This window comes from Sinocyclocheilus grahami, unplaced genomic scaffold, assembly GCF_001515645.1.
Source record: "Sinocyclocheilus grahami isolate Dianchi unplaced genomic scaffold, SAMN03320097.WGS_v1.1 scaffold1035.1, whole genome shotgun sequence".
NCBI lineage: Eukaryota > Metazoa > Chordata > Actinopteri > Cypriniformes > Cyprinidae > Sinocyclocheilus > Sinocyclocheilus grahami.
The window spans coordinates 185,883-199,236 of NW_015506214.1; the positions used below are offsets into that span (position 1 = coordinate 185,883).

At 38.2% G+C, this 13,354-nt stretch overlaps 1 protein-coding gene across 5 annotated transcripts in view; it reads right to left on the reverse strand.

The window, feature by feature from the left end:
• Positions 1-13,354, reverse strand: part of LOC107565928 (zinc finger SWIM domain-containing protein 8-like) — a 45,381-nt gene that overhangs the window by 22,731 nt on the left and 9,296 nt on the right. For all 5 annotated transcript variants that reach the window (XM_016251239.1, XM_016251237.1, XM_016251236.1 and 2 more), the window contains exons 4-8: positions 12,742-12,914; positions 4,639-4,746; positions 2,258-2,339; positions 2,032-2,152; positions 1,517-1,718 (exon numbers count right to left, since the gene is read on the reverse strand). In XM_016251239.1, the coding sequence (XP_016106725.1) occupies positions 1,517-1,718; positions 2,032-2,152; positions 2,258-2,339; positions 4,639-4,746; positions 12,742-12,914 (686 nt within the window). The remainder of the gene's footprint in view (positions 1-1,516; positions 1,719-2,031; positions 2,153-2,257; positions 2,340-4,638; positions 4,747-12,741; positions 12,915-13,354) is intronic.

Below are 13,354 nucleotides of genomic sequence, written 5' to 3' on the forward strand. Positions count from 1 at the left end.
AAGAAAGCCCGCAAACAGTTTGCTGAAGACAACCTGTCCAAGAGCATGAATTACTGGAACCATGTCCTGTGGTCTGATGACACTAAGATAAACTTGTTTGGCTCAGATGGTGTCCAGCATGTGTGGCGACACCCTGGTGAGGAGTACCAAGGAAATTTTGTCTTGCCTACAGTCAAGCATGGTGGTGGTAGCATCATGGACTGGGGCTGCATGAGTGCTGCTGGTACTGGGGAACTGCGGTTCATTGAGGGAAACATGAATTCCAGCATGTACTGTGACATTCTGAAGCAGAACATGATGCCCTCCCTTCAGAAACTGGGCCGAACGGCAGTTTTCCAACATGATAAACAACCCCAAACACAACTGCCTTAATGAGAAAGCTGAAGGTGAAGGTGATGGAGTGGCCAAGTATGTCTCCAGACCTGAACCCTATTAAGCACCTGGGGGGCATCCTCAAGCGGAAGGTGGAGAAGCGCCATGTGTCTAACACCGAGCAGCTCAGTGATGTCATTATGGAGGAGTGGAAGATGATCCCAGCAACATCCTGTGCAGCTCTGGTGAATTCCATGCCCAGGAGGATTAAGGCAGTGCTAGATAACAATGGTGCTCACACAAAATATTGACACTTTGGACACAGTTTTGACATATTCACTTAGGGTGTACTCACTTTTGTTGCCAGTTATTTAGACAACAATGGCTGCATGTCGAGTTATTTTTAGAGGACAGTAAATCTGTACTGCTATTCAAGCTGCACATTGACTAGTCTAAAGTATATCCTATTTTCATTTCTATAGTATTGTCCCTTGACAACATATAATAAAATGGTTGCTGAAATGTGAGGGGTGTACTCACTTTTGTGACACACACACACACACACACACACACACACACACACACACACAGTAAGCCAGAATATATTTAATAAAAGTTTTAGGATATTATCTAATTTCCTCAAAATAAACCTGTATGCAATAAAAAAAATTAAGAAATTAATATTTGGGGCCAGATTAGCATTAGAGCGCAATTCCACATTAAAGAACACAGATGCAACATCTTATTTCCATAATGACCAGCGCAAATTACCGCCTGCTTAAAGACATGCTTTTTTGGCCATTAAATAATGCCATAAATACCAGTTAATTGACGAGCGCAAATCTTAGTAAATCACGTTGCGTGATTCATTTAAATACTCTCCTCCCATAAATTTACAGATTGAAAGGGAAACTCCTACAAATGCATATTCAATAAGGTGAGTCGCAAAAATAACTGTCCAAACCTTTTCAGCGCTAATTTCCCACTGTGTTTTTTAACCCCAAATGAGGGTTTGCGCTGGCGCAAGCTGATAGTAAATCTGCCCCTTAAGGTGTTCACAAATGTGTGGCTGTAGATATTCCTATGAATTTATGTGGCAGGTGTGGCACAAATGTGGCAGGTGTTTGCATCAGGATGACGCAGTCTTTTTTACACATGAATCTGTCACCCTGGTGTGTGAAATGTGGCCAAGTCAGGTTTGTACCTGTTCATGGGTGAGACACTGTTCGGTGAGGATTTCTAACAAAGGCGCAGCATTGCTGTCTCTCCTCTTAAACATCTCTCTGACGATGGACAGAAGGTTCCAGATGCCCTCTGGCTCTCTACCTCGCAGGGGCCTCAGCAAACAAGCCCATTCAGCAGCTGCCGGAGGCTCAGTGGATGACAGGTACATGGAGTTCACATCACTGAGAACAACAAGTGACAAAAACAACAGTTAGTTCTGTCTGTTGCTTATCCATCTGTTTGTTGTTCATCTTCATCCACACAAATGTAAAAAAAAATAAACAACTTATGCGGTTTTCTCTCTTTAAAGAAAAAAGTAACCAAATGTGTTAAGTCATTACAAATTTGAGGTTGCTTTTCATTTTTCAAGTGAAAATTTGTTTTATAGATTTAACAAAGCAAAATCTGTGAAAAAGCACTCAACAGGGAATGTATGCCTGTTTGAGAAACTCTTCTTCAGAACAATATAGGTAGAACCAGACCGACTGTTTTTACCTAAACACAACAGGTGATGGGCCACAGAACTTGTGCAAGGTCTTCTTTATGTTGTCACTGAGGGTGGACTCATCTAGATACCAGGTGCTCTGGTCAGAGGCTGAAGGGCCAGCAGTAGGATCTATTGAACCAATTGTTAGAAAAGAAAAATGAGGATTACAAGGTTCGCAGAGAATGAGAAATTTAGAAATTCATTAATTGTGGTGGTGTGTAGGTCAGTCTATACCCGGGGCTCCACACACGGTGTTAATAGCAGTAGACTGGGAGGACAGAAGCTCATCTAAAAGACGCTGAGCTGTCGGCAATATCTGCAGATACAAAACAGAGAATCACAAAGCCAGAAATGAATTTATCATTAGACAAATCATAAAGAGAAAATAAAAATGTTCTGAGATGGCGGTACCGAAGAAAAGGAAGTGAGATTCTGTCAATATACTATATTAAAAATTTACATATCTAATAGAAAAATATTTTACAAAAAATGTTATAATTGTAATTATTATTACTATAATCATTAAATAATTGTATTTAATAATATTTGAGTATTATTTCTTATTAAATATAACAGCTTGTGTTTGAAAAAAATGCTATTTTATACATACATACATACATAACATACATACATAAGTCAACATTTGAAGTGGATCAAAACCTTTCATCAAAGTTGTCCTAAAAGCTAAACCCAAAATGCATTCTTGTCTTAGGACAACTTTGATTAACTTTTTTGATCAACTTCAAATGTTGACTACTAACATACATACATACATACATATATCTAATTACATGATGTGGTGATTAATTAATCGAATTAATCGCACATCAAATATGGCTAATATATATATATATATATATATATATATGGGCTGGTAAGCAATTAAAATTTGTAATCTAATTACATGATGTGGTGATTAATCTAATTAATCGCAAATTAATCGCACATCAAATATGGCTGAGTAATTACTCCCAAAAGATCATTTAAAGTCATTGTTGTGTAAAGCATCAAACAGACATTACAAAAAGTAGCTTCAGCAAGAAATATTTAGTTTGATTCAAAATAAAATGTATTACATATACTCTTTTGGACCATGAGGGTGAGTAAATGATGATTTACTTCTCTAAATTTCAATTTTCATTTTTGGGTGGGTGAACTATACCTTTAATAATTTGTATTATTATTACTGTGGAAATATGAAATTAATGCTTTAATGAAATAATACTCTAAATAATAAACTAAAACTGCCAGTAGGTGGTGGTAAATGTCTTAAAGGTAGGGATGCACCGATATGAAAATTTTGGCCGATACCAATAACCGATTACTCTTTATTTTTGAAAGCCGATAACCGATATGTTGGCCGATAAATCTATATCCAAATTGTTATATACTTTTTGAGAGCCTGATTACAAAAAAGGTCTCATCATTAAAAGCCACATCCCAAACACTTCAACATAAGCAGCCTAGTTTGAACGGTGTACGTTTTAAAAATATTTTTACTAAGTCATTGAGTCATTTATTCATTCATTTGATTCGTTCAAATGGCTGATTCATTCAGTAGTGAAGCAAATGGTTCTCTTTATGGATGGTCCATTGAATCTTTAGGCTTGTTCGACTTGAAGCGCACCACCACCATCAGATCGATCAGTGTGAGACATCAAAGTACCACGAGAGCGATCAGTGAGCAGACGGCTCCTTATGATTTTGAACCGCTATCGCTGTACTATGATGTCATACAGCGATCGATCTCTGCAGCACCGCTTCAAATCCAACGAGCCTAATGCTTCACCCAATTCATTCAAAATGAATGAAATGAAATGCAGCTGTGTTGCTCGGAGATGAACAATTCTGCTTTGTCCTTATAATTACGTTGGCAAAATTGAGCAAAACAGACAACATTGTGTCTAAAATAACACAATATTAACTTCTTACTGAACTGTTGTATAAGATCAGTATCACATTTGCACTCGTGTGATATTGCACTTACTGCTTGTGTGATATTGCTTAACTATATGATGTAAATATGAGAAAAAAAACTCAAACTGTTTTTTTAGGGACTATAATTAACTATAACTATAATTCTAGAGACTACAATTTTAGGGACATTCTAACTACGATCTCTAGGCTTCATCACACAGAGTTGTTGCCCTGCCTCATATTTGTCATCAATCAACTGTATGGAATGTCAGATGACCCACTTAGGTCTGGGGCGGGGCAGGTGCGTTAATTTTAGCGTGTAATCTTTCACCGTAATTAATCTAATTAACGGGTTAAATTAACAGCCCTTTATGTTTTATATATATATATATATATATATATAAACATTTTACACACAACACACACAGCATGCATTTAACATTTTAATATTATTAGTTAGTTATCTGCCTCAGTGTTTACAGAACCACACCAAAGCCATGACCACAGAATCATGATACAAACCAAACTGTGAGAAATCTGAGCCGTCACACCCTAATAAGGACAATGAGGCCACTGTGTGCACTTCATCACAGTTATTTAGAGCCGTGCAAAGAAACTTAGGAGCTCAGAGAAGCCATGAGCAACGAGGCCATCTCTACAATTTATAAAAACTAATAAATAAATAATGCATGTCTCACCTGCTGTGGGAGTTCACTGATGAGGTATTGTGCAAACTTCTGGAGTTGATCCCGCTGTAATCTGGACAGGGACTCTGACACAGGTGCTCGAAGACACACCGCAGAAGCCTATAAACAAACACATGCCAAGAGTCGCTGATATCTGAGGTTGACATTGGCTGACATACATAACTGAAATTAAGCTTCATTGCCTTAACTCCCACTCACTAGTGCAAACTAAACCAGAAGCAGGCTGCTCATTAGCAAACACTCTGTGCATTTCTAATGTGTCTGGAGGCTTTGATGCCTTCAGGTGGCTGTCCCAGTGTGCAGTCACCTGGTACTCTCCAGCATGAGCAGAAAACCCCTCATTTGCAAATGGCCCATACATAATATATGAGCTCCAGATAGACACGCTTTGAGCCGATCAGAGCTAATTCTCTCTTTAACTCATAGTGAGGTTATTAAAGAGAATGCGGAGCATCCCGTGGGGGCAGCATTGTGAGCTACTGGAGTGAAATGTGTTGGCTGTGTCTGGGAGATGGAGGATGGGGAGGAGATCAGGGTGAATGAAGGACGGAACTGGAGAACTGCACTGAGGAGGATAAGGAGGACGGAAACGTTTAGGATTCCTGGACAACACCCCAGTACGGCTGAGTGTGGGATTAGCCATGTGGCTGAGAGTCTAACTCTATGAGAAACCACATACTTCTACATCAGATTGAACCATCTGAAGACATTTCACCAAATGTATTGTAACTCTGTGGTTTTCAAATTTCTTGATGCTAAAAGATCCCTATGATGATCTGTTTGAGGCACCCACCACTCTTGCTAAAAATAAAAAGGCTATATATTTTATTTATTAAAACCTATTTAAGTGCAAGAAAGGCAGTTTGCATGATATTGTAAGACAACTTGGTTTGCAAAATAAAGTAAAAAAAAACAAAAACACAAAAGCACAACATTAGAAAGACATCACTGACAGCAGAATTTAAATTACAAAATAAAAAAAAACATAAAAAAATGTTTATGTAAAAAAAAAAGTCCAAGTAATTCATATATACAGTGGTGTGAAAAAGTGTTGGCCCCCCTTCCTGATTTCTTTTTTTTTTTGCATGTATATATATATTTTATTTTTCTTTTTTTTTCTTTTAGGGATTCGCTGAATTTTCAGCCTTTCGCATTTTCGGTTTTCGGCCATATACGTGTGTGTGTGTATATATATATATATATATATATATATTTTTGTTTTCCCTTAATAATAAAAACCTTCATTTAAAAACTGCATGTTGTGTTCACTTGTGTTATCTTTTACTAATATGTAAATTTGTTTGATGATCTGAAACATTACAGTGTGACAAACATGCAAAAAAATAAGAAATCAGGAAGGGGGCCAACACTTTTTCACACCAGTGTGTGTGTGTATATATATATATTTTTTTTTTTAGGGATTCGCTGAATTTTCAGCCTTTCGCATTTTCGGTTTTCGGCCATATACGTATATATATATATATATACGTATATGGTGCACCGCATCATCCAGCAGTGTTCAGCGTGCAGGTTTTACTCTCCTCCTCACTGCACGGTGTGACGCGCTGCTCAATATTCCTCTCTATGAATGTGCGTTCTCTGCTTGTGTACCGCTCATACTCACCGGAAAAGCAAAGTCTGCTCAAATAACGCGCCAACAGGATATTTCTTTGTAGTATATTTGTTCCTATCTGCAATAGCGCTACTTTGGCCTCGTGGCCAAACTGCGCAATTGATGGAGAAGGGCCTTGTCTAGACTGGTGACTAAGAACCTAATGGTCACTCTAGCTGAGCTCCATGATCATATGTGGATATAGGAGAAACCTACAGAAGGACAAACATCACTGCAACACTCCACCGATCTGGGCTTTATGGCGGTGTGGCAAGACTCAATCCTCTCCTCACTGAAGACACATGAAAACACACTGAGAAACAGGATTCTCTGGTCTGATGAACCTCAATTCAAAGCATCATGTTTGAAGGTAAGCAGCTCACCTCATCACCTGCAGAGTACCATCCCAAAAGTAAAGTGTGCTGGTAGCAGCCTTATGCTGTGGGGCTGTTTTTCAGTGGCAGGGACTGAGGGACTTGTCAGAGTAGAAGAAAAGCTCAATGCACCAAAATATTGAGATAGCCTTAATGAAAACCTAGTCCAGAGCATCCAGGACCTCAGACTGGGCAGAAGGTTCCCCTTCCAACAGGACAATAACTCTAAGAACACAGCAATACTGGCTTATAGACAACTCTGTGAAGGTCCTTGAGTGGCTCAGCCAGAGCGTGAGCATGAACCCAATCAAATATTTCTGGAGAAACCTAAAAATGTGCATCTGCCCCCATCCAACATGACAGAGCTTGAGAGGTGAAGAGATGAGGAGAAGAATGGTAGATAATTGCCAAATGATGATGATCAAAGCTTGTCACATCACACCCAAATAGATTTGAGGCTGTAAAGGTGCTTCAGCTAAGTACAGCTAAGAGTTAGGGGTATGAAAACGTATGCAATGTACTTATTTCAGATTTTTTTATTTTTAATAAATTTACAAAGTTGTGACCGTTCTGTTTTTGCTTTGTCATTATGGTGTATGGAGTAGATTGATGTGTAATTTAAAGCAGTTAACAAGCCTGCAACATAAAACAAAAAAAAATTAAGGGGTATGAATACTTTCGTAAGGCACTGTATGAGCATTATAACATGTAATATACTTTTTATAGGCACTGTATATATTAAGTGAAAAATATTAAGCATTTCTTCAATTTATTGTATCTGTACTACAATAAATATTTTTTTATTTTTTCTAAACAGCCTTAAAGCAAAATCAAAATCATTTGTCAAAATTGTTTTTTTCAGGGATCCGCTAGCACCCTCTTGCAATACCCAGTTTGAAAATCTCCATTGACCATTATGGCAGTGTTCATCCTGACAAAATGTGGGCAATGCGATATTGCAAATGGTTTTAGTTTTGGGTTCTTGCAATATTTGGCAATTATAAAAAGTGCCACCAAAAACATAAAACATGCATTAAGTCATTAAAACTAGCTCAAAGACAACGTTCCAGCAAAGGGTTGCCCTGCAATTACTCTGGTGGTGACTATTCCAAAACAGCTTAGGGGGCATTATGTTCATTTTGGTCAAGATTAGGACCATTAATAATGTTTTTAACACAGTTAAAACTTAGAATGTTTTTAATGCAAGTTGCAACCAGTTTTTACCAGCACAATTAGGATGGTGGGATGTATTGATGCAAGTTTAGCAGTGAGGACAGTCTGACAGCCCACCACACATGAAAAAAACCACACAAGCCCACTCAAATAGTTAAAGGGCACAGCGATGATAAAGAACGAGAGGCCTAATGACTGACACACACCGTTTATCACCGGTGCATGCCTCTCTAGCTACTAAATATATAATATCATAATCCTGTCTGTTTGAGTTTAATGGCAGGTATCTTTTTTTGTTTTGTTCTACTAAAGATTAAGAAAAAGCAGGAATGCACTATACTTTATGACACTCTCTGTGATACTGTTGAGTAGGTGGGCTAAATGTCAAACTCGAAGCATTTGAACTTCAGGCTGTGATGTGAGGAAATGATAGGTAACCTCCTTAGACACCGGCCTCAACGCACAAAACAGCAAATGAAGACATGCTATAGCAAAATTAAATCTTAAAATGTCAGTGTTTTACTGCAATTACTGTGTGGTTGATAAATGTCTCATAGCATAGCAGATCTAAGAATATACTGTTTATACAACTCACAATAGCAGAATAAACACGAGCCGTTCGCAACAGACAGGACTGCACAATAAGTGTAAGTGCATTAAAGTCATACATTCTCAAAGCTATTTGCCAAGAGACACCTAAATATGGGCAAGTGTCATATTGCAGACACTACCTAAAGAGTCTTATTCTACTTATTCTCTCCTTTTCCAAATTTACAACAACATTTACAAATTCAGTGGATGTCTAGCATAATTTACAAGAAACCAGACAGGAGAGCTGTGTATCTGTTATTTACAACTAAACTAAACATGCAAGAAAAAGTTTATGCAAAATAAGTTTGTTATAATTTCCCCCAACGGCAGCAAACAGAAGACAAAGCCCACATGCAAATGCTAAACACCACCCACGGCCCGGGCCGCCAGGTCTATCTGACTGTGGCAGGCCCTCTTATGGGGGGGTGGGATATCACAGCAGTGCAGATCCTTCCCTCCACCCTACTGACTCCACAGGGAGGCATCAAACCTAATCAAAAGCTTCTCAGTGCTCTCACGCCCACGGTCACTCCGAAAAGATAGAAACCTAGAGACAGATCGTGCATGTGCTGGATGTGAAATCCTCCCCACAGAGATGTCCATCTGAACCAGGCCATTGTGCACATTAAAATGCATGTGTATATGTTCTTCTGAGACACAGAGAATTTAGTAATTGTTAAGTGTCTCATCTTAAGTAATTGTTTTTTGTTAATGCATTAATTTTTTGAACCTTAAAGAGATACTCCACACCAAAATGAAATCACTTAATCACTTACCCCCATGTCGTTCCAAACCCCTAATAGCTTTGTTAGTCTTCGGAACACAATTTAAGATATTTTGGATGAAAACCGGGAGGCTTGTGACTGTCCCATTGACTGCCAAGTAAATTACACTGTCAAGGTCCAGAAAAGTATGAAAGACGTCGTCAGAATAGTCTAACTGCAATCAGTGGTTCAACCACAAAATAAACACTGAAAGCAAGAAGCGTACGCTCTTCTGTGTCAGCCAGCGCTGCACGGATGCGCTGTTTTCGTTCAAATCAAAGCGTAAACGCACGTAGAAAATGTATCCTTGTGTCGTGGCTGACACAGAATACCATACGCTGCTTGTGTTCAGTGGTCATTCTCCAAAATGGCGCTATGGTGATGCAGAGAGATTACAGAGGAGACGAATTGTTGAATAAAGTTATTTTTGTTTTCTTCACGTACAAAAAGTATTCTTGTCACTTCACAACGTTACGGTTGAACCACTGATGGCAGATGGACTATTCTGACGATGTCTTTCATACTTTTCTGGACCTTGACAGTGTAATTTACTTGGCAGTCAATGTGACCGTCACAAACCTCCCGGTTTTTATCCAAAATATCTTAAATTGTGTTCCGAAGACGAATGAAGCTTTTAGGGGTTTGGAACGACATGGGGGTAAGTGATTAATGACAAAATTTTCATTTTGGGGTGGAGTATCCCTTTAAGGGAAAATTTTCAACTACGCTACAAATGGATTTGCGGTTAGTTCATAAACAAGCATATTAAAATATGCTTTTCTATTTTAAGTTCTGTATTTTTCCACAGACCAAATTCCATCCTCATTGTAAAGGTATTTTGCAGCAATGGCAGATTGTTTACTTCAAAGGTAATATAAGAAAAAATGCAACAGAAACACCAGAAAAACAATATCAAAAATATGTGTGATAAGACAATTACTTCCATGTGTAGCATTTGGACCAATCAGACACAACTTTTTGTTATATTTAACAAATAATATCTAACTCCCCCTCACCTAACCAAATGGCCAATTACGAGGGTCTATGGACCCTTCCCCCGAAATGCACCTAACCCCTCAGAAAGGCAGAACAGGCCTCTGGTTCCATGGTAACCAATGCTGATATCACTGGTTTTATGGCCTAAAAGGAATGCAGGGGATAAACTCCCTCATTTTAGTTATGGTTAATTATTCATATTTCCCCATGAGCTGATTCGCTACACATGACACTTATTAAAATTCCATTTTATTTTATAAAATAAATAAACCAAATCAAATAATTTTACATTATATTACATTAACAAAAAAATAACAAATAAAACGAAAATAAAAACACTTGAAATCAATTTAATGCTACATTTAACAATGTACAATATGAGATATATTAGGGATGTCAACGATTAATCGATGATCGATTAATTGTCGATAAGAGATGCAATCGATTAAAGCTATCGATGGTCAATTAAGCAGTTTAATTTTGGGCTGCGTGTGGCTCATGCGCAAAACACGTGCGAGCGGCTGTGAGTGACGGTGACGGTATATAAATGCATCATCATTCATTCATAATGTACAAATTAAGCTTTTAATGTGATTTAAACTTCAAAAGTACATTAAAATAGAAACAACACAAAGTTCTTCAACATGGAAAGCAATAGAAATGTAGTAACTAAGTCATTTCCCCAGATAATTCTTTCATATCGGGCTCTGCGCTTTGCAGGGCTGCGGGACACAGGACAGATAGGCTATTCATTCCTACAACTTGTTAATTCATTCCTATGACTAATTAATTTGTGGCCACTGTCCATGTTTCATTAATTTTGTTCCTTAAATAACCCATGATTTAACTAAAATGAGGCAACAAATTCACAAATCGAACGAATTCTTAATTCACGGCCATGAAATTTTTAATTTCCCTTAGATGCGAAAACAGTGATAAAAAGTGAATGACAATAAAATAAACCTGCGAAACCTATCATAATCAGAGCTTATAATTTGTAAATAAATAACTGCTGGATTTAAAATAGCAATTAAAAGGCGCTGTGACCGACACTGACTATATGTTTTCCCAGAGCATTCAATGCTGTTACTAAACGGTGATGCCACAACTAAGAGCATCGTTCACGAGTTTCTGTAGGACCTAACTAGCCTAGGCACAGGTTTTCATGCCCTGGGACAAAATGGGATGCTTTAAGGAAAATGTATAGCCTATGTAAGCAATAGGCCTAAATAAAAATAACTTGTTTTCATTAAAAAAAAAAAAAAAAAGCGAAATATATCTGGCTTAAATAATTAAGCTAACAGATTTAGAACAGAAGTGTGGCGCGGCACTCCATAAACACGTTTTTTTATGCATCAGATGCTCGATCGCGCAGGCACCTCTCGCGCACACACCCCACATATTCTAGCATTTCAAACTTACATCGCAGTCTGTTCATTATCAAAATAAAATACAGTCAACTAAACATATAAAAGATTACACTGGTCAGTTTAAATAGACCGTAATATACCGGTCCACTCTGCTGTTATGCCAAGGACTTTTTTGCTCATGTGAAGAGGGTGATATTTTCCGTCTATATGCGAATGCGTGTAAAGTACAAGCCTAGTTTACATTATAAATAATAGTTTAACATTCAAATACATTACGAATATGGAAACATCTGGATTTGTACCGAATGAGACGTGAGCAATAAGCTCCAAATACATCCAGCCAAACCCACGCTCGCTCCGTCTCGTATGCACGCACGCATGCACGGTCACGATCTAATGCTGGATTTTTAAGAAACAAATAGGCCTTCCGCAACGCAAAAATTCGAAATCTGACATTTTCCGGAACAGGATCCAGCAGGATCAAAGTAAGTACTGGTCATAATACTCACATAAAAATGTTTCATGTTAGCAACAATGTGTTTTGCTGCAGCAGCGCCGATGGAAGCGGTTCACTGACTGCGCAGCGCAGCGCAGCCACACGCGCCACAGTTACGTTTGGGATCATTTTATTTTAAATGCCATAATGTCAGTTGAAAACATTGCAATTGTGTTTTAAAATACAACAACGACCACCACGAAACCATTTAAAGAGGCGTGTTCAGCGGTCTCCGTGACGGGATAGGAAACAGTCACTAAAGTAAAATGATCTCAAACGAGCTCTCTTCATTTTATCAAATGATCATAATCACATCTATTCATTTTACAATCCTCTGCTACTAGCATTTTATTCAGACTAAATCCCCGTTAAATCGGGTGAGAAAGTGGGGGGGGGGGGGTTTTTTGAGTAACTTTTTCACATCCTGCATAGATGCATTTTGCAGCATTAAGGTTATATTTATATATACACACACATTTTCAGATTTGCTAAGAAATACTTAATGTTTTTAAAGATTAACTTTAAACAAGCGTTAGCATAATTCAAATGTATAAATAGGCTAAATGAAGCAATATCCAAATATATATTAGATATATAAATATCAAATTTCAATATCCCCCCAAAAAAAAAAACCTAATACCGGCTAATAGTTGATAGGCTACTGATATTCTGTGTATCCCTAAACAGAGGGCATAAATGTACATCTAAAATCTCTTACATTGTGAATTCTGAAGAGGCAGAGGGCCACAACGTGGGCACACCATTTGGCTCCTGCTCCGCAGGTGCAGCTGCAGGAAGTGATGCGGCAGCGGTCAAACATTACAGCCACATTGTAGGCTCCTTTTGATTGGCCGGCCTGGGGCGACACTACTGTGGCACTGAGGTGGAAACCTGTTTGAAAAGCAAAACGCTATCAGTCTGTGGTAACACATTTCAACTCAAAACTAGTTTCACTAGTTCTCCTTTCACTCTGGACAAAAATGTTTGTGAAATACAGCTGTGAAAACTTTTGCCATTGTTGTTGGACTGATTATTCTGAAAACAGGCCATTTCTAAATTTTTTGCATGCTATATAAAACAAGCAAAAATAAGAGCACACATTATTATATTTGCACCCAATGCAAGCAGGTTTTGGGGAAAAATCGGAAAACATTAATGTTTAAAAGTCTGAAGGAGCTTGCTGACTGTAAGGCCGAATGATATACCAGCAATTGCACTGTACACAGACCATACAGGAAATGAAAGACATCTGAGATGGAGAGAGAGAGAGAGAGAGAGAGAGAGAGAGAGAGAGAGAGAGAGAGAGAGAGAGAGAGAGAGGCGACAACATG